We start from the raw sequence: 21,915 nt of genomic DNA, 5'->3' as shown, positions 1-21,915 counted from the left end.
AAAGTGACCTAAGGGGGTGTTAAATGCCGTCTTCCACTCGTCTCCCTTCCGGATCCGAACCAGGTGATACGCATTTCTAAGATCTAGCTTGGTGAATATTCGGGCTCCATGCAGGGGCGTGAACACCGAATCCAACAGGGGCAACGGGTATCGATTACGAACCGTGATTTCGTTCAGTCCCCTGTAATCAATGCATGGACGAAGTCCGCCATCTTTTTTGCCCACAAAAAAGAAACCTGCACCCATCGGGGAGGTGGAATTCCGGATCAACCCGGCGGCTAAAGAGTCCCGGATGTAGGTCTCCATTGATTCGCGCTCAGGCCGTGAGAGGTTGTACAGCCTGCTGGACGGGAACTCACCGCCTGGAACCAAATCAATGGCACAGTCGTACGGACGGTGGGGGGGAAGGGTGAGGGCCAGATCCTTGCTGAACACATCCACAAGGTCGTGGTACTCCACTGGCACCGTCCCTAGATTGGGTGGGACTCTGACCTCCTCCTTAGCCTGGGAACCGGCAGGTACCGAGGAACCTAAACATACCCGATGGCAGGTCTCGCTCCACTGAACCACTACCCCAGACGGCCAATCGATCCGGGGATTGTGTTTCAACATCCAAGGAAACCCCAAAATCACACGGGAGGTAGTAGGAGTCACAAAAAACTTGATCTCCTCCCGGTGATTTCCTGACACCACCAGAGTTACAGGTGGTGTCCTATGTGTGATTGGAGGGAGGAGGGAGCCATCTAGTGCCCGTACCTGCACAGGCGAGGTAAGAGCCACCAGAGGGAGCCCTATCTCCCTGGCCCATCTGCTGTCTAACAGATTCCCTTCAGAGCCCGTGTCCACCAGTGCTGGGGCCTTCAGGGTTAAATCCTCATACAGGATTGTAACTGGGAGTCGTGTGGCAATGTGGGTGTGTCCCACGTGAATGTCTCGGCCCACCCCTAGCCCAGTTTCTAGGGGCGGGCGTTGGCGTTTAACCGCTCGGGGCAGTCTCTCTATTGATGCTCTATCGAGCCACAAACAAAACACGCTCCGCGGGCCAGCCTCCTCTGTCTATCTGGTGCCCTAAATGTGGCCCTGCTCGTGTCCATAGCTTCGTCAGCAGGGGGAGCTGTCGCCACACGGAGCGCAGGGGCCGTGGAGCGTGGGGAGGGCGGAACGTGGTCGGAACCGGAAGGGAGAGGGACGACGCGTGCCCGGCCACGCCCTTCGTCTCGTTCCCGACGGCGTTCTTCTAACCGATTGTCTAATCGTATGACGAGATCGATAAGCCCATCTAAATCCCGCGGTTCGTCCTTAGCCACCAGGTGCTCCTTTAGAACCAGTGACAGTCCGTTTACAAAGGCAGCGCGGAGGGCAGTGCTATTCCAGCCGGACCTCGCAGCCGCGATGCTGAAGTCGACTGCATAAGCAGCTGCACTCCGGCGCCCCTGTCTCATTGACAGCAGCACGGCTGAAGCGGTCTCACCTCTATTTGGGTGATCGAACACTGTTCTGAACTCCCTCACAAACCCATCATACACCTGAAGGAGCCGTGAATTCTGCTCCCAGAGCGCTGTAGCCCAAGCGCGTGCCTCACCACGAAGCAAATTTATGACATAAGCTATTTTGCTAGCATCAGTCGCGTACATGACGGGATGTTGTGCGAAGACGAGCGAACACTGCATAAGGAAATCAGCGCACGTCTCCACACAACCGTCGTACGGCTCTGGCGGGCTTATGTATGCTTCCGGGGATGGTGGGAGGGGTCATTGAACGACCTGTGGAACGTCATTGTTTCGCACAGGGTCGACAGGAGGGAGAGCCGCAGCATCGCCCTGAGGGCGCGCTTCCACCTGTGCGGCGAGAGCTTCCACCCTGCGGTTAAGGAGGACGTTCTGCTCGGTCATTAAATCCATCCGAGCCGTGAAAGCGGTGAGGATTCGCTGCAACTCACCGATCATTCCTCCTGCGGCCGCCTGTGCGCCCTGTTCTTCCATTGGCCGTTCAACAGCCGGTTGACGCCCCTCGGGATCCATGACGTTGGCCGAGATATCCTGTTGTGAAAGTGTGAGAGCACGGACCCACAACAGGGGGCGCAAATGAACGGACAATGGATAAAGCCAAATACAACACTTTACTGTTGTGAAAGTGCACAACAACAACAGATTACAATATTAGATAAGCTCAAATACAAAATGTCATGTGGGCAGGCTCGAAGATAGGAGACGTCAGTCCGAAGTCGAACCGGAACCACACGGTTTCCTCCGCCACCGAACCCCGGGAATACTGGAGCCGCCAAGTCCCGAACTCCCAGGTGGCCACTGCCTCCGCGTGTCGGATCTGGTACTGCTGGCGATGAGCAAACACAGTTAGAAGTGGGTGCGTGTGCACCCAGCAACACGTATGGTGGGAAACCACCTCCACCTCTCGTCGAAAAAGGAACAGAATAAATGCTGTCCAATTCACACAAGCAACAGTTATTCAAAAACACAATCAGCTGAGAAGTTACCTCTTTGGTAGAGCGATATCTCGGCAATGAGGTGGAGATGCCGTCTTGCTGATATACCACTGTCGATCCGATGATTGATGACAGCTGTCGCCGGTGATAAGTGACAGCTGTCACCCCGGCTGCTCCTGTGAGGTGGCAGTGCCCTCTGGTGCCTGGAGCCCGCACTCCAGGCAGGGCGCCCTCTGGTGGTGGTGGGCCAGCAGTACCTCCTCTTCAGCGGTCCCACACAACAAGATGTCATCAGATTAGATGTAGATACAAATGTTATGGAGCTAGATCCAGAGGAAAACCGCCATTACCGAAAAATCGTTTTATATGAACTAATAGACATAAAAGACATAAAAGTGATTCCAAGTTCTAGTAGTATGTTTTCATGGTCAAGGATGTCAAATATAAAGAAAAGAAAAGTGTATCAATCAATCAATCAATCAATTTTATTTATATAGCGCCAAATCACAACAAACAGTTGCCCCAAGGCGCTTTATATTGTATGTCAAGGCCATACAATAATTACGTAAAAACCCCAACGGTCAAAACGACCCCCTGTGAGCAAGCACTTGGCGACAGTGGGAAGGAAAAACTCCCTTTTAACAGGAAGAAACCTCCAGCAGAACCAGGCTCAGGGAGGGGCAGTCTTCTGCTGGGACTGGTTGGGGCTGAGGGAGAGAACCAGGAAAAATACATGCTGTGGAGGGGAGCAGAGATCAATCACTAATGATTAAATGCAGAGTGGTGCATACAGAGCAAAAAGAGAAAGAAACACTCATGGGAACCCCCCAGCAGTCTAAGTCTATAGCAGCATAACTAAGGGATGGTTCAGAGTCACCTGATCCAGCCCTAACTATAAGCTTTAGCAAAAAGGAAAGTTTTAAGCCTAATCTTAAAAGTAGAGAGGGTGTCTGTCTCCCTGATCTGAATTGGGAGCTGGTTCCACAGGAGAGGAGCCTGAAAGCTGAAGGCTCTGCCTCCCATTCTACTCTTACAAACCCTAGGAACTACAAGTAAGCCTGCAGTCTGAGAGCGAAGCGCTCTATTGGGGTGATATGGTACTACGAGGTCCCTAAGATAAGATGGGACCTGATTATTCAAAACCTTATAAGTAAGAAGAAGAATTTTAAATTATATTCTAGAATTAACAGGAAGCCAATGAAGAGAGGCCAATATGGGTGAGATACGCTCTCTCCTTCTAGTCCCCGTTAGTACTCTAGCTGCAGCATTTTGAATTAACTGAAGGCTTTTCAGGGAACTTTTAGGACAACCTGATAATAATGAATTACAGTAGTCCAGCGTAGAGGAAATAAATGCATGAATTAGTTTTTCAGCATCACTCTGAGATAAGACCTTTCTAATTTTAGAGATATTGTGTAAATGCAAAAAAGCAGTCCTATGTATCAAAGTTTTGGTTGTAACACTGAATTGTTGAATAGATCACTGTGCCAAGGAGGGAAAATCTCTTTAGGGTCAGTGACCCTATGGCCTTGTTTAGAGAAGTGTTTCATAAATGTTAAAAAAATTCATATATTTGCAGTTTAGTTGAATAATAAATTGAATTTTGTCTCTTATTTGTTTTTGTCTATAAGCACATGCAATATCAATATCAGTGCTCAGATGACAGTAGCTTCTGGGAAAGGTGCAAGTTGCAATAAACTGTGATGCCAAGCGCTAAGGATGCATGCTATCCAGACTTTTTTAGGTTCAGTGATTCCACGGCGTGTAGATGTTATGGCGTCAGTGACCCCATGGCCTTGGCGGAGGTTTGCACTCTGAGTGCTTCTAGTTTATTATTAAGTAGGCTTTTACTCATTTAAAGCTGTACAGCCTTTGTTTTTTGTTTTTGTTTTTAAGATTTAAGTCATAAAATAATTTTCTTTGGCACCACTATAATTTTATTTCTTAACATTTAAATAAGGGATTCATAATATGATATTGCCAATATGCGCAAAAGTCACACTGTCTGGAATCCATTTAGAATTTCAACCCCTGAGGGGGAGAAATTCATATGATCAGACAGCCATGAACTACATTTGGTAACGACATCACAGATCATGCGGGGGTTTCACCTGATCTGCACTAGAGATGCTGGGAAGGACACAGTAACTGCCAATCAGCGTGACGAAAGGCAGCATGATGTCAGTTGGCTGCTTGCTTGAGCAAAATATGGTGGAAAATGCTCTGAAACAGCTTAATTCTGTATAAATCAAACATGTTTCTCATATATTTTGTAAAAGTTAGCGAGAGATAAACACTTCTAAATCTAAAAACCCTGTTTTTGAATGCAGATAACACCTCTGAGGTGATTTACAAGACATCTTACCAATGTTAGCGTGCACACCCCCAGAACGCACCTCAGGCAAGTGGATCAGGTCACAAGTAATCTCAAAACCTCACGCATGCGCACACATACACACACTTCCTCCTGTAGTTAGTCTGCACGATGCTGCAACAAGGAAAAGAAAGTAACATGTTCTCTTTATTAAAATGAGCTGTAATTTTGCAACACGTTACAAAAATAAACCAACATTATAATGATTAGATTTCAGTAGAAACTAAATTTTGTCAGTTTTATTTGTATTTACCATAGAGATTTTTTAATTTTATCTAATAAAATGTAAAACTTTAAGGCTGTGCATGCCAATGTATTGTCAATAAATAACACTTAAAAAAAATAGGAATAGGCAGACACACACACAAAGCTGTGGGCTCATGATGAATTAGAAATATTCACCAAATATTTCTGGTGTTGTTTACTGCATTAACTGTTTGTCTTTTTTGTTTTTTAAGCAATCAAATGCCTCACAATGCCTTAATATGTGTTCAGCACCACGGACAGCTGCCATTAAGTCTGCGTTTGCTCCTGTGATCTACCTCAGGATGTTTGTGGAAATATTCAGAAATGGTGTTTTTTTTTTTGTTTTTTTTCAGGAACCAAGGCCTACGTACATTTGTGACACTCCGTATAGATTATTTCTTTCTATAAATCGATACCTTGCAGCAGTGTGTTAAGTAGCACTTTAAAAGTGTTTATGGAGGGCATAAATAAAGAGGTTGTTTTTCAGAATAAGGGTTTCCTGTGTTGTGTGGGTTCGACAGAAGGTTCCATGATTGGAATAAGTGGTTTGTCTCAGTGCGCATTCTTCAAATCCTTTGGTTTGTGATGCTGTCATATTGTTATTTTTTTAAACTAATTGTCATTAATGGTTTTAGAGCCATTGAGCATTTACTCACAGCATGACTGAATTAATAATTCAGCGCCAACCGACTTCAAACTCCTGAGATGTCACTCGGGTGTGTGTTTGGGTCCATACACTTATATTTCAAAGATGTTGTTTTTCTTCCAGTGAAGCAGGAAATCTGAACTTTGTGGTCTGTACTCAGGAAGCACAAAGAAACACACATTTTGGCATTGCTCGTTTGACAAAAGTGAAATTAATGGTAAAATTAAGATAGATTGTTTTGTTTGAATAAAGTTGATGTTCTTTTTGCACGCTGGCACACTTGCTTCCACAGCTGCTGTTTTATAGAGCGCATTTCAGGACATGTGATACTTTTAACAATTCCACTGAAAGCTGTGGTTAAGCATTAATGTGGTTAGAAAATAGGATTTGGTATTATTTTTCTCTTAGTTCTTTCTTGGGCTTTGAAAACTCCTCTTAGAGCTCATTTATGCTGGACATTAAATCTGGAGATGGGCAGAGCCTTCGATTTTTGTGTTTGTTTTCTGCAAATTTATGGATATGGACACATGTGGGCAATACCTGTGGTAATCATGGGAGGCAGTGTGGCCAAAGTTCAAGTGATACACAACCTTAAAGCAAAAGTACATGATGAAGGCTGTTGTGTAATAGTTTGATGAGTATATCTTATTGTGATGTTTAAACTTGTCTTTCTTTTGTGGTCGAGACATTATTTAGACGTTTTTACTTTCACCATGTTTGATGATGTCAAAAACTTTCAAGATGACTGGCAGTGCCATCTAGTGGATGTTTTTCTTAACATTCTTGCGAATATGGGTAGTGGCTGTTAACCAGTTTGAAACATTCTGTTTTATTGCAGCTACTCCACCAGAATCTAGAATAGTTCAATAGATCTTCTTTAGTTTATTGAAGGATGACACCTTTCCTGGTTATGGGCTGCTTTACATTCAGGTCCATAAGTATTTGGACAGTGGCACAAGTCATTTTGCCTTTATATACCGCCACCGCCATAATGATAATAGTGGTAATGATTCTGTACCAAGAAAGACAGTCGCTTGATCGATTCCTGGACAGGATGGTGCACACCGAGAAAATCAGCGTCCAGAGTAGATCTAGAGATACCCATGAATGAGTTTGTTGGACATGGTTGCACGCCAACAAACACGCGATCCTTGACAGATGCTTAGCCTGCTCCGATGGCTGGGAAATCCCAGACAGTTGGGATGCGACAACTTGCTGCAGCCTTTATCCGTCTTCACAGCTGTTGGGTTACCTCCTCTGCGTGATCCACCATTGAGGACTTCTTGGTGTAGGGTTCCTATTGGGCCTTCGTCGGCTACGGGACACCGTATTTCACCCAAACAGGCAGTCTCCAACTTGACCTGTTACACAAATATCACAACAGGAACTTGTGGTTGGATTTTGACACAATAATAATGATATAATAATAATAATAATAATAATAATAGTATTTTAGGTCATTTCAAATTTATTACAAATTTGAAAAAACAAATAATTTTTCAAATCAAAGAACCCAGCAGGGGCTACAGCCCATACTTTCGGAACCACTGCTGCAGACTAAACTTCTTCATGATGCTATACCGAGTAAGCATGCATTTCCTGAAGCCCCAAGCAGTGACACTGTAATGTAAGGTGTACTAATGCCGTCTTCATCACAGGGTTACAACTTGCTGTAAATTCTAAGACGTTAGCCCCAAGCTAACAGGTAGAGCATCAGAAGAGGACATGTTCGCCTGTTCCAACTCTGAGCTTGGTACTAAGGCTAACCCTGGGCTACGAGTCAGTTGAGGCAAAGTTTGTAGTGAAAAGATCTGATGTGGGAATAACAAGGCTAAAAATCAACCCATTTTCTTCCTCAGCTGTAAGGGTACCAGGTTATTTATTTCAGTAACAAGGATGGTAATTGGAGCGGACGGAGTGACTTCACACCGAGGGGAAATGGAGCTGAAATCTACCTGATGGCCAAAATAAGGATTTGGATGGCACACTGGAAGATAGAGGAGAAGATGGAAACACAAAAGGAAGTTGGAAGCAACACACAAATGAAAGAAGGTTGTAGAGGAAAGAAAGAAAGGAGTAATATACAAGCTGGGAATCAAGAGGTAGAAATCAACAAATAGAAAAAATAAGGAAATTTAGAAAGTTGCAGCTTATAAATCTGAGTAATGGCAACTTAGAAAGGTTTATTGCGTGGTATATTGTTCTGTAATGACAATTTGTCTCTGGCATGCTGTCATTAGAGTGGACGTCCAGGCATAAGCTCACCCTGGAGTTTAGTCTCTGCCAGTTTGGCTGAACACCGATTGTGCGGGGTCAGCCAATTTACGAAGTGAATTTTTGAAGTATTTCATCTCTTAATAATTACATGCCTTATGCAATTTGGTGGAAAGATCTCCACGACTTCATGAGCCACGAACTCTTCAAATTATCCCAGTGGGAAGTGAACAAGGTCGTGTCCAATGTCTAAATCTCAGAAGAAGAAATAATTCATAGTGAATATAAAACATTTTCTCATGTCTTGTTTTGGTTGGCTAATTGCTGACTTTCTATGGTTTGTGGATAGTTTCTGCTGTGTTTGGGATTTTAAATGTTTGTTGGGATCATGTGAGGTGAGCAGGCTTGTACTGAACTTTAAAGAGAAACGCATGTATAAAAGTTTAAGCTCCCCCCCTTTTTGTTTCATTTTTGAAGGTGCAAAGACCAGCATAAGCAGACGAAGATGAAAGTTTTCTTGAAATTGTGGAATTTCTATTGTTTATTCCCGACTGCGGCGGCGGACTGCTGATGGCCATATTCAAGAAGATGCTAACCGTAGTTAGCATTACCGTATGCAGTCATGCGAACTGCAGTTGACACTAACTCTGACATAGCTGCCTTCAGCCATAGTTTCTTATGTGGCCCATCCGTAATCAAATGCACCATGTCAACATAAGTGTCCGCTATAAATCATGAAGCGCTTCACCTCCACAAAGCCAGTACCGGTAATTCTCTTAAAGGTTCCGTCTCTGGCAGTGTTACTCATACATATCATGTTCCAGACACTGACATGTGATAAATGCATCCATTTGGTATTTTCTTGTGCACGGCACAAAGACAGGAGATGAGGTGTGAAACTGTGGGAGTTACTTCTGATACAGCATAAAGGGAATTGCTGGCCCAAGGAAGCCGTACTGACAAATGGATCTCTCAGAACTATGGCTGAATTTGGATTGCCAATAAAAAAAAAAACATAAGGGCTGCCCCCCAAAACATAATTTCCTGACAGCTTTTCCTTGACATTAATGGAGAATGACATGCAGTCCAGGAAAGATGTGAAGGAGGACTTGGCAAAAGACAGTTGTAGTGCTAAGAAAATCCAACGGCAGTTTGCCGACACGATATAATTATGCAACAGTGGATGTTATTGATGTGAGTCTGCTATGCCAAAATAATTTTCCAAAAATGGTCTACAAAATGTACATCTTCTCCTCGTGTTGTTTCTTGCAGGCTGGAATGTGGACAATATACTTAAGAATAACACTTCCTGTCCACTGGTGTTTGTGGACATTAATCTAAATTAGTTTGAAAATAAATCTTGCATTGATGCTCTTCAGGCAGCACGTGTTTGTCCTTTCAATGTATAACTACTATCATTCTTCAGTTTATAACATGATGTCATCACCTATATAACATAGTACATGAAAGTTTAACATGTGGAAAGGCCAAAAAAATAGAGTATGTTAGCAAGTTGTGCCATAAAAAGGAAATTGTTTCATAAGTAACAATAGCTTAGATGGAGACATGTTGCTTCAATGCAGTAGGGTTCTTCTTCAACTTTTTCTTTGGATTAATCATTTTTGTTATAATATAAATATATAATTATTTTTAATTATTATTATGTAATAATATAAGTTCATGAATGGTAAGATGTAGAAGTATTACACAGATGTATAAATTAGGCTCCAAATTGCAGACAATCACACACCGACTAAGTGAAATAAGTGATTTTATTTACCAACAGATCAGAGTCAGAATCCAAAAACTAGGGATCTGTACAAACAGTCTAAAGTGTACCACAGACATGGGCAAAACAGGTGGCAAGGCTGGGTGCAGCCGGCACAGGAGGTGTATGAAGGAACTAGCAAGGAGTGGATGAATGAGTCAGTCTTTTAAACTGCACTAGAGTAGATGATTGATTGCAGGTGCTGGAGACAAGCAGGTCAGACACGCCCGGTCAAATCCTCACAAGACAAAACAGAAAAAGGTGAAATCCTCACAAGAAGTAAGTTCTAAGTAACTCAGGTGACTTACACTTAACCCTGGATCTTGGCAGTTGGCGGTGCTCTGCCTGTATGGCCTTAAACAGAAATCATGCTTGAAACAACCACACAATTTGTGTGCCCAAAACCTTCATGCTTGGTGCTGGTCTTTGCATTTGTGCCATTAACATGGGTCACTCCCTAACATTACCTCCCTGCCTGTTTTGGTCACGACCGTCTCCCTGCTCATGTGTCTGAATAACTGATTATGTCTGTCTGTCTGCCAGTTACTGCTCTTTTTCTGGTGAAACTCTTTGAAGAATAATCAAACCATCTAACCTCACACTCAACTCTTGTCTCCCCTCTCGCTTTCTCCTCTCTTTCCCTCTCTCTCTCTCTCTTTTATCTTTACCTTGCAACAATGTTTCCTGCTCCTCCCAGTTTTGCCTCAAGGTTAGTACTGCATGCCTATTTTTCTCTTTCCGTCACTCTGGCTCTCATCTCAACTCTTCTTCATTGTCATACTTCTTGTCCTTGTATCAAGATGCTCTCAGCTCCCTCACTCTGTCATAAACTCAGTTTTTAATCATTCTTATCGCATCTGTCTGTCTTTGAAGGAGATGCCTTTGACTTTCACTTTTCTTAGTAACATCACTGCCTCTTTGAAGAGGAAACAACAGTGGTTCTTTTGTGCATTCACCATGATATCACCCTGCTGCTCTTGGCACATATATTCCTCACTTTTCCGACATCCGGAGTTTGATGCTAGCGCTAAGTTTAATAACTTCAAGTGTGATGCTACTACTTTAGTCTAAACATTTGTGCAGTGTCCTTCTTATTTGATTTTGTTGTCGTGCATCCAAAAGAGAAATGATTTTGTATAACTTCATGTTTCTATTTTTATTGCATGGTTTAAATAACCAAACACTCAGCTCAAGCCATTGGGTGCTGTTTAGCACTCCACCAATCAGCTGAAAGGTCAGCAGATTGAGTGTTAAGGACTAAAGCAGCTCTCTCACCTGTTTACACCTTAACCACAGGTGGTCCTCGCCTGATTTGGTCAACCAGCTCTCACCTGGCAACATTCAGTGCTGAGTACTTCCTCTCAGTAAAAGACATGGTCCTTTTTTTCTCCCATGGAGCTCAGTGGACTTTCAGCTGCCTCGGTTCCACTTGTCCTTACCAGGAGACGATCTGAGGCAGGGCCAGCATAAATTGACATAACAGGGTAGACATGGTGTTCACTCTGTACTCAGTTCTTGAAATCGGGCGTTAACACTTTCCTTGCTGTGTGTGAAAATTGGATGCTGTGTGTGAAAATTGGATGCCAGTTTGCACCGAAACTGTGCCGGACTGTCCAAAGCTGAATAAGAGGCTGCTGTTGATGCAGGAAGTTCTGCCAAGCTCTTAAATATTCAGAACATGATTGAAAAACCCAACACTTTCCCCACTTGTGCTAATCTATGCCAAGAAGAATGTTGATCTTCCTGCCGGGACAAACTACCCAAAAATGAGAAACCCTAACCCAGTGGCTCCAAAAATGGTTCCCATGGAGGTATTAAAGGTAGAATACGACAAGGCAGATTAATCTGATTTGTTGGAAACAAATATTTTGTTGTGGTAGAATTTGTATGTATGCTTATATTTAATTAAATTTTGTATATCTAACATTTATATATGAAATATCTAATATTTTAAAGGTGAGGCTGCACAGTGCCAGATAAGGGATCTCTCCACGCTTTTTTTTTTTTTTTTTTTGCCAATTACAGACATATTTGATGATTTTTAGAAGATCTTAAAAAGTTTTTGGAGCCCCAATAGTTAAGAAATCGTTTTTCCGACGTCATTCTTGCCTGTTGTATTTAGACACACATACATTTGTATTTCCGACTCCAATATCTCCAACATGATGGCTCAATAAACAACAAGGATTTCACTACCGTGATCAGACCTGAGAGCAGCATCCGTTTGTTTTTTCACGGCGCCAAGCAGAAAATATGGAAACATTTTGGTGTCGTATCTGGACTGCTGTCATTCATGTTTCTTCTCTGTGTCTGAGTTTCACTGCTGCCAGGACTCGTGGCTTCGGTACATGCATGTGCACTTTGAAGTTGCACAACTTCAGTTTTTTTTTTTAAAGTTGACACGTCATGACAGTCAAGTTGTAGTTGACTAACCAACAATGATGTCATGAATAAAAACACAGGAGATGGGAAAGTTTTACACACGGCAATAACTTATCTGCAAAAAGTATAGCATACTGTATACTGACGGGTCAACAGAATACAAGAAATGGAAACAACAGCTTGCAACTCAGCAGCAAGTGCAACACTTACGTGCTACAATTTCCATTTAAGTGTGAAAGGAGAAAGATTGAAATCTTGGTATAAGAGAAAATGAAGTCATGAAAATTCCAGCCTGTCTTCTCAGGGTGCACTTTCTTAATGTGGAATTTCATGCTTTTCAAACTAAACCATCAGTCATTCATAAGTGTCCATTTCTAGATGTTTGAGAAGTCCTGAGCAAACCCACTTTTATTTTTTGCTGTTGCCGCAGTTTGATCCAGTAGTGTGGGCCGAAAAAGATGACCACGGCAGTACCCTGCCTTTGCTGGTTCCCATACTTTTCTGGATCACCATCTTGTATCCAGATAGCATGTTAATGCTCACTTCATGAACCAACAGAAACGTCTTGATTGTGATGTTGTGCTAGTAGTACCATGAGGCACCACCATTGTCACAATTACTTTTTGCGTTTTGTTCCACATTCCAATTCTGATGTCAGAATATTCGTCTTTGAATGGGTCTACCCTCATTAGTGCCTAAAATGGTCTTACAATGACAATAATATAGTTCATCTGAATTTTTTCTGCGACACAATATCATTCAGCAGAAGTAGATATTTTTGCCAGCCTCGTGTTGAGCATCAATCTGGAACAAACTTTGACATAGTGGTATCATGAAGTAACTGTAAGGACATTTTTGGCAGTATGGCTGCTACGTTATGGGGTGAAACTTAAGCTCTAATCTTTCCGGTGGGGGTTGGCCTCCGCCAGGGCTGCACCTTGTCTCCAGTCCTGTTTATGATATTCATGGACAGGATATGATATAATAATTGATCAACATATTGATTTATTCTGCCTAACAGAAACCTGGTTACAACAGGATGAATATGTTAGTTTAAATGAGTCAACACCCCCGAGTCACACTAACTGTCAGAATGCTCGTAGCACGGGCCGGGGCGGAGGATTAGCAGCAATCTTCCATTCCAGCTTATTAATTAATCAAAAACCCAGACAGAGCTTTAATTCATTTGAAAGCTTGTCTCTTAGTCTTGTCCATCCAAATTGGAAGTCCCAAAAACCAGTTTTATTTGTTATTATCTATCGTCCACCTGGTCGTTACTGTGAGTTTCTCTGTGAATTTTCAGACCTTTTGTCTGACTTAGTGCTTAGCTCAGATAAGATAATTATAGTGGGCGATTTTAACATCCACACAGATGCTGAGAATGACAGCCTCAACACTGCATTTAATCTATTATTAGACTCTATTGGCTTTGCTCAAAAAGTAAATGAGTCCACCCACCACTTTAATCATATCTTAGATCTTGTTCTGACTTATGGTATGGAAATAGAAGACTTAACAGTATTCCCTGAAAACTCCCTTCTGTCTGATCATTTCTTAATAACATTTACATTTACTCTGATGGACTACCCAGCAGTAGGGAATAAGTTTCATTACACTAGAAGTCTTTCAGAAAGCGCTGTAACTAGGTTTAAAGATATGATTCCTTCTTTATGTTCTATAATGCCATATACCAACACAGTGCAGAGTAGCTACCTAAACTCTGTAAGGGAGATAGAGTATCTCGTCAATAGTTTTACATCCTCATTGAAGACAACTTTGGATGCTGTAGCTCCTCTGAAAAAGAGAGCTTTAAATCAGAAGTGTCTAACTCCGTGGTATAACTCGCAAACTCGTAGCTTAAAGCAGATAACCCGTAAGTTGGAGAGGAAATGGCGTCTCACTAATTTAGAAGATTTTCACTTAGCCTGGAAAAAGAGTCTGTTGCTCTATAAAAAAAGCCCTCCGTAAAGCTAGGACATCTTTCTACTCATCACTAATTGAAGAAAATAAGAACAACCCCAGGTTTCTTTTCAGCACTGTAGCCAGGCTGACAAAGAGTCAGAGCTCTATTGAGCTGAGTATTCCATTAACTTTAACTAGTAATGACTTCATGACTTTCTTTGCTAACAAAATTTTAACTATTAGAGAAAAATTACTCATAACCATCCCAAAGACGTATCGTTATCTTTGGCTGCTTTCAGTGATGCCGGTATTTGGTTAGACTCTTTCTCTCCGATTGTTCTGTCTGAGTTATTTTCATTAGTTACTTCATCCAAACCATCAACATGTTTATTAGACCCCATTCCTACCAGGCTGCTCAAGGAAGCCCTACCATTATTTAATGCTTCGATCTTAAATATGATCAATCTATCTTTGTTAGTTGGCTATGTACCACAGGCTTTTAAGGTGGCAGTAATTAAACCATTACTTAAAAAGCCATCACTTGACCCAGCTATCTTAGCTAATTATAGGCCAATCTCCAACCTTCCTTTTCTCTCAAAAATTCTTGAAAGGGTAGTTGTAAAACAGCTAACTGATCATCTGCAGAGGAATGGTCTATTTGAAGAGTTTCAGTCAGGTTTTAGAATTCATCATAGTACAGAAACAGCATTAGTGAAGGTTACAAATGATCTTCTTATGGCCTCGGACAGTGGACTCATCTCTGTGCTTGTTCTGTTAGACCTCAGTGCTGCTTTTGATACTGTTGACCATAAAATTTTATTACAGAGATTAGAGCATGCCATAGGTATTAAAGGCACTGCGCTGCGGTGGTTTGAATCATATTTGTCTAATAGATTACAATTTGTTCATGTAAATGGGGAATCTTCTTCACAGACTAAAGTTAATTATGGAGTTCCACAAGGTTCTGTGCTAGGACCAATTTTATTCACTTTATACATGCGTCCCTTAGGCAGTATTATTAGACGGTATTGCTTAAATTTTCATTGTTACGCAGATGATACCCAGCTTTATCTATCCATGAAGCCAGAGGACACACACCAATTAGCTAAACTGCAGGATTGTCTTACAGACATAAAGACATGGATGACCTCTAATTTCCTGCTTTTAAACTCAGATAAAACTGAAGTTATTGTACTTGGCCCCACAAATCTTAGAAACATGGTGTCTAACCAGATCCTTACTCTGGATGGCATTACCCTGACCTCTAGTAATACTGTGAGAAATCTTGGAGTCATTTTTGATCAGGATATGTCATTCAAAGCGCATATTAAACAAATATGTAGGACTGCTTTTTTGCATTTACGCAATATCTCTAAAATCAGAAAGGTCTTGTCTCAGAGTGATGCTGAAAAACTAATTCATGCATTTATTTCCTCTAGGCTGGACTATTGTAATTCATTATTATCAGGTTGTCCTAAAAGTTCCCTAAAAAGCCTTCAGTTAATTCAAAATGCTGCAGCTAAAGTACTGACGGGGACTAGAAGAAGAGAGCATATCTCACCCATATTGGCCTCTCTTCATTGGCTTCCTGTTAATTCTAGAATAGAATTTAAAATTCTTCTTCTTACTTATAAGGTTTTGAATAATCAGGTCCCATCTTATCTTAGGGACCTCGTAGTACCATATCACCCCAATAGAGCGCTTCGCTCTCAGACTGCAGGCTTACTTGTAGTTCCTAGGGTTTGTAAGAGTAGAATGGGAGGCAGAGCCTTCAGCTTTCAGGCTCCTCTCCTGTGGAACCAGCTCCCAATTCAGATCAGGGAGACAGACACCCTCTCTACTTTTAAGATTAGGCTTAAAACTTTCCTTTTTGCTAAAGCTTATAGTTAGGGCTGGATCAGGTGACCCTGAACCATCCCTTAGTTATGCTGCTATAGACGTAGACTGCTGGGGGGTTCCCATGATGCACTGTTTCTTTCTCTTTTTGCTCTGTATGCACCACTCTGCATTTAATCATTAGTGATCGATCTCTGCTCCCCTCCACAGCATGTCTTTTTCCTGGTTCTCTCCCTCAGCCCCAACCAGTCCCAGCAGAAGACTGCCCCTCCCTGAGCCTGGTTCTGCTGGAGGTTTCTTCCTGTTAAAAGGGAGTTTTTCCTTCCCACTGTAGCCAAGTGCTTGCTCACAGGGGGTCGTTTTGACCGTTGGGGTTTTACATAATTATTGTATGGCCTTGCCTTACAATATAAAGCGCCTTGGGGCAACTGTTTGTTGTGATTTGGCGCTATATAAAAAAACTGATTGATTGATTGATATCGAGGTGTAGTCGGGGGGTGGGGGGTGGGGGTCATGACCACAAGTGAGCATGGGTATCGAGAACCGGTTCCTTTCAGGTATCGTTAAGAAATTATTCAATCCACCGACATCAATAACCTTTTTGCGTAACGATTCCCTTATCGGTCCTTCAGAGTAGCCGTTGTTTTGGGGGGTGTTTGTCAGGAAAATTATAATTTCTCTACATTGATTACAGACCCTACAGCGGGTCTGTAATCAACTTTTTTGCAGCGCGGCTTTGCTTTGAACCTTGAACCAATAGAAGCAGTGATTCACAGATCGAAGCAGTGCTTCGATCATTGCTTCATTGATTCATTTTTTTCTTTCGCTTATCTTAATTTTCCCCGCTAAAACGCTAAAGAGCATATGGCTGTGAGTATTATTTACCTTTTTTTGTGTTAAACCGACCTGTTATGGTTTTCTGAAACAGTTGATGTATTTTATAACTTAAAAATGGGACCGATGCTAACACGTTAGCATGTCTATGGCATTTTCAGTGTTAAAGTTAGCATTAAGCAGTTGCAGCTGTCAAGCGTTTGTTGTTGTAAAAGAGTCAAATGTATTACAAATTGTAATATTTTTTAATTGATTTTTGTTTATATATTAATAATCTATTGATTAGTTATTATATACAATTTTAGAGAAAGAGATAAAAAGAACCCGAATAGAAACACAACAGAAAATATAAAGCCAACTAATAATCAACATAAATAAATAAATACATATGTACATACATACATACAGAAATAAATGTTTCCTGTGAACACCTAGTAACTCTTATACCTCCATTTCATCCCTGTCTTATTTAAGTTTAATGACAGTTTGTTTCAGTCAAACCATATTTTCAATGTGTTAATTTCTTCAGTGATTTCCTCCAGAACTATCTGCCAAACTAGAAAACTGCTGCATCCTAGTAAGAGCAGAATACTACTGGAATGAATTTGAATAAGGAAAGTTGTTGTTTTTTTCTCACTAAATGGATGCTGCACTCACTCCAGTTTATCGTGTGGAATAGCCCCAGATTGTATTTCAGAGTATCTAGAATTGAAACATTTTCGTGCTGGTGGTGTTGGGGGGTAATTTTGGGTTTCAGCTTTTTTTGTTTTTCACCACTTTCATCCCTGAATATGTCAATCGTGAGTCACTTTTGTGCAGATTAAAGTTACTAACTGGGACTCCTGTCTTGTTGCGAGAAAGAAACGAGAATCGTCCTCCGTTCTGTTCACACAGAACGGAGGACAGCCGCACAGCTCCAAATGCTGTGCGGCTCTCTGCCGAGTCAAGTTAGAAGGATAGAGTCAAGTCGGAATTAATAACTTTAAAGTGAAACACCGTTTTGTTTATTTTTATTTATGTCCACAGATCAAGGATACAGTGACCAATTTCATATTTATTTACTTTGACTCAATGAAATACATAGAAAACCTGTAAAGCCTACTTTTAGTACAAAATTCACGAGGTATCGATAAGGGAATCGATAAGGGAATCGGATCGATAAGCAGAATCGATAATGGCATCGATATCGGTAAAATCTTATCAATACCCTAGTCATGACCAAAAGAACTCGATCACGACCTGATCCCGGATAAGTGGTTGAAGATGAGTGAGTGAGAGTGACTTCAGCTGTATCAGCTGAAATGGAAAACTGGATTTTAAAGTGCTTGAGAGAGCCTTGAAACTGACCCCAGGTCTGAATCCTCGCACGTGTCACCACTGAGGAAAACAGTGATCGTGTTTGCAGTATGTGGATGGATGACAGATGATTGGCTATCGGTTAGCTGGGTAATACTGATGGAATGTCCTGTGTGAGACATGAAAGCGTCCTGCATACAAAACTTGGAATGTTAATGGTTTCTTATGACCCCTGATCAAAGTGCACCAGACTCATTATGTCGAGATCAACTCATAGAACATACTGTATTAATAACTCTGGTTGTGTGCTGGATCCATGACTTTGAGCCAGAGACAAAGAGGCAAATGCATCGGTTTCCTGTTATGCAAAGGGTATTCTGTTTGTAGACTTCCACCAAAGGGTCAGACTGACGGTACAATGCCAGCTTGATGAGGCAGCTACAATTAAACTATCAACTATCAAATCAACTATCAAGCGCCAACGCAGAAAGCTGGAAAAGGCTAATTTCATCAGGGCAGTGCCCCAGTTCATACGGTGGTGGTTGGTTGACTCTCCTGATTTACTTTTGCATTTATTTGTTTGACAGATACTTTTATCCTAAGCAACAAAAACCAAAAACCTGAAACGTTGGCGTGATGGTGGCATTTTGCCGCTGAGAGCTTTTTTTCACCCATCCAAGTGAACGCGTCTGTGCCACAAAGACTGGGCAAAGCTTGTAGACCTCAAAGAGAGTTGTGTTGTGTCTCATCCATCAAAGGACATAATGAACATTTCTACTGTCCACCACCAGTTCTCTCTTCAATTTCAGGTGCTGAAATGCGAACTTGTCATGTGGATTCAAGCGTGTAATTGTTTGATGTTCTGTTTCCAGTGGAGGGAGTTGCGAGGGGATACACACTTAAATACGCAGAAATAATTCTGTAATTTATTTCTATATTTATTAAAATATCCACACAGCTGTCTAAGATGTGTTGTCTATTCCTCAAGGTTGAAAAATTCCAGGCTGTCAAGCCATTCTTTCTTTTTTTTTAATTGTTTCTAAACATTTGTGTGGGTTCTCAAGAGGCGACTTAATGAGATTCCGGTTTGTAAAAACTAAAGTGTGCTCATTTGTAAAAGACTTGCACACTAAGTAATACATAACTCTGGTGGTCTGCCTGTTTGTGTACCGCTGTAAAGGTCTCCCCAGTGCAACTTCTTCCTTTGTCTTTTCATCGTTTTTGTCATGTAGAGGCACTCTTCCACCGCTGGCCTGTCAGCGCTTTTTTTATTGCTGTTGTTCTGCTGTTTTGTGATTCAGCTGTAAAGAAAAAAAAATACCCCTTCTGTGCTGTCTGACATGCGACAGAAGACTTCTTTTGCTGTCCTTATTTCTGTCTTGTCTTCTTTTTTCTTTTTTTAGTTGTTTTGATCTTGAGCTGAGGAACTCCTCATCCACTGCCAAATATCTGACATCAAGGTTTTGTAGCTTTGAAAAGAATTGCATTATTGTGTGTGTGTGTGTGTGTGTGTGTGTGTGTGTGTGTGTGTGTGTGTGTGTGTGTGTGTGTGTGTGTGTGTGTGTGTGTGTGTGTGTGTGTGTGTGTGTGTGTGTGTGTGATCTCTTTGAGGTCCTGTGTGGCTGTGAGCTTTGCATTTGTCAGCTAATGGATGACAACAGACAGGAGCTCGCTATCACAGACCCACACTCATTGTTTTTATACGTTTTTCTCTCTCTCTCTCACACACACACACACACACACACACTCACACACAGAGAGAGATACATGTGCACGCACCATCCAGAATTTGCTGGTACATAGGTGACAGTAGTACTCTTTGCTCCTGAGAGTTGTCTAATTAACATTTTTTAACTGCACTCATGTTACAAAGAACAAGTGAATAAAACATCTTTCACTTTACAAAGTCACTTCAGAATAATAATAAAAAAAAAATGCTCAAACTGACAGTACACTTTTTCCTTCATTACATTTTATAATCTGCTTTTTTCATGGAGGTAACATTGCTGTTTTTTAAATTTCATTATAACAGCCAACATTGGCAAAATCACATTATTTAGTTTGCATATGAAATGCAATTTTTTACCTGCTTGCAGTAGTTTATGAGGGATGTATTGTTTGCTTCTTGTGTGTGTGTGTGTGTGTGTGTGTGTGTGTGTGTGTGTGTGTGTGTGTGTGTGTGTGTGTGTGTGTGTGTGTGTGTGTGTGTGTGTGTGTGTGTGTGTGTGTGTGTGTGTGTGTGTGTGTGTGTGTGTGTGTGTGTGAACAAAATAACTCAAGAGGTTTTGGACCTAAAGATCAGTCAAGGACAAAGTAATTTGATTTTTTTAACAAAAAAAATGGGTTGGAAGTCCAGATTAATGTCAAAGTCATCAGTTTGGTCAAGTTTCTAATGCTGATGTGTAGGTGGTATTTAGAAAGGCTCTTCCAAGACACCTGTGGTTACTGTTAATAATCTGAAGTTACTAGCTGATTACCCCCCTCAGGGTGGGTTTGATTCAGATACTGAAGCCTACACAGAAACATTGCGACCAACTGTGGGCATGAGGCCCTGGCACTGGTACGTAAGCTGGAAAAGACTGCTAAAAAGATAGCTAACTTTAGAAACCACTTAAGATTTAACCTGAGATGCAAACAAAACAATGTTATTCTCAAATGAATGAAGCAAAAGGCACTAGAAGCAGGTCACACAGCAGAATAGATCCAGCACAGTTACTTTAGGAGGATTTTGGGTCTTAGAATTAGAAGGCTTCATTTTAAAATATTAGACCTCCAAAATAATCTTGATAGTCTGCACAAAATGTTAGAAACTTTAGTGGAGGAAGAGGCCCATAATAAGATCAGAAAGTTCATAGTTAAAATTCAAATGGCTGAGCATTTAAAAAGTAAGGAGGGGCAAATCAGGAAGTTTCACAACCTTTTAGTGCAGAAAAGGCGTACTTTCAGTGGGAGTATTTTTAAAGATACACCCAGACAAATTAGTGACAACAGGGAAAATTGGGTAAAGAATCTCTCCAACAGGGTTCTTACACAGACGGAAAAGGATGTGCTCGCTAAAGGACTAAATTTCTCGGTGACCCCTAAACATATACCGACAGTAGATTACATCACTGCAGTAGAGTCAGCCATTAAACATAACAGTTTGTCAGAGTCAGAAGCTGGGGACCTCCGACTAAGAGTCACAGCAGTGCTGAACAGTGCTAAGCCTCCTCCATCCAACATCACAGGAGAAGAACGGAAAGCTTTGTCAGCACTGCAAAAGGACCAAAGCATCCTTATCCTGCCAGCGGATAAAGGCAGATGCACGGTGGTCCTGAACACATCTGACTACGAGGCCAAGATCAACAACTTGCTCAGTGACTCCAGTACATACGAACGTCTGAAGAGAGACCCCACGAGCGGCTATAAGAAGAAAATCATTAGCTACCTCCAAAACCTGGAGAAAGAGGGACTCATCAACAGGCAGACATACTACAGACTGTACCCTGGGGACGCCACTCCGTGCATCTATGGACTGCCCAAAATCCACAAACAGGACGTGCCACTCAGGCCTATTGTATGTAGCACAGATTCCATCATGTACAATGTGGCCAAGCACCTCAAGTGGATTTTGGCTCCTCTAGTGGGTAACTCAGAACACCATATGGAGAACACACAAGATTTTGTGAACAAGATCAAGGACCTGCAGCTGGAGGCAGATGAAACAATTGTCTTTTGATGTGACTTCCTTGTTCACCTACATCCCCACCGCTCAGGCTGTCTCAGTTGTGAGGCAGAGACTGCTGGAGGATGTGTCTCTACTTGAAAGGACCAAACTCACACCAGACCACATCTGCCAGCTGTTGGAGATCTGTCTTAACACCACGTATTTCCTGTTTAGGGGGAATTACTACAGGCAGATTCATGGCTGTGCAATGGGGTCTCCGGTATCCCCCATTGTGGCCAATCTGTACATGGAGCGAGTGGAGAAGACA

At 41.9% G+C, this 21,915-nt stretch overlaps 1 protein-coding gene across 7 annotated transcripts in view; it reads left to right on the top strand.

Moving 5' to 3' along the window:
• Positions 1–21,915, top strand: part of LOC117504381 (ELKS/Rab6-interacting/CAST family member 1-like) — a 203,519-nt gene that overhangs the window by 68,107 nt on the left and 113,497 nt on the right. For 5 of the 7 annotated variants that reach the window (XR_004558776.1, XR_004558777.1, XR_004558778.1 and 2 more), the window contains one exon: positions 10,389–10,400. The exons of the other annotated variants lie outside the window; for them this stretch is intronic. Coding sequence is in view for 1 of the 5 variants with exons in the window: in XM_034163850.1 (XP_034019741.1) it covers positions 10,389–10,400 (12 nt within the window). In the remaining 4 variants the exon portion in view is untranslated. The remainder of the gene's footprint in view (positions 1–10,388; positions 10,401–21,915) is intronic. 7 annotated transcript variants of the gene reach the window in all.

This window comes from Thalassophryne amazonica, chromosome 22 (assembly GCF_902500255.1).
Source record: "Thalassophryne amazonica chromosome 22, fThaAma1.1, whole genome shotgun sequence".
Lineage (NCBI taxonomy): Eukaryota > Metazoa > Chordata > Actinopteri > Batrachoidiformes > Batrachoididae > Thalassophryne > Thalassophryne amazonica.
The sequence above is the reverse complement of the archived record's forward strand: the minus strand, read 5'-3'. Positions and strand labels throughout refer to the sequence as shown.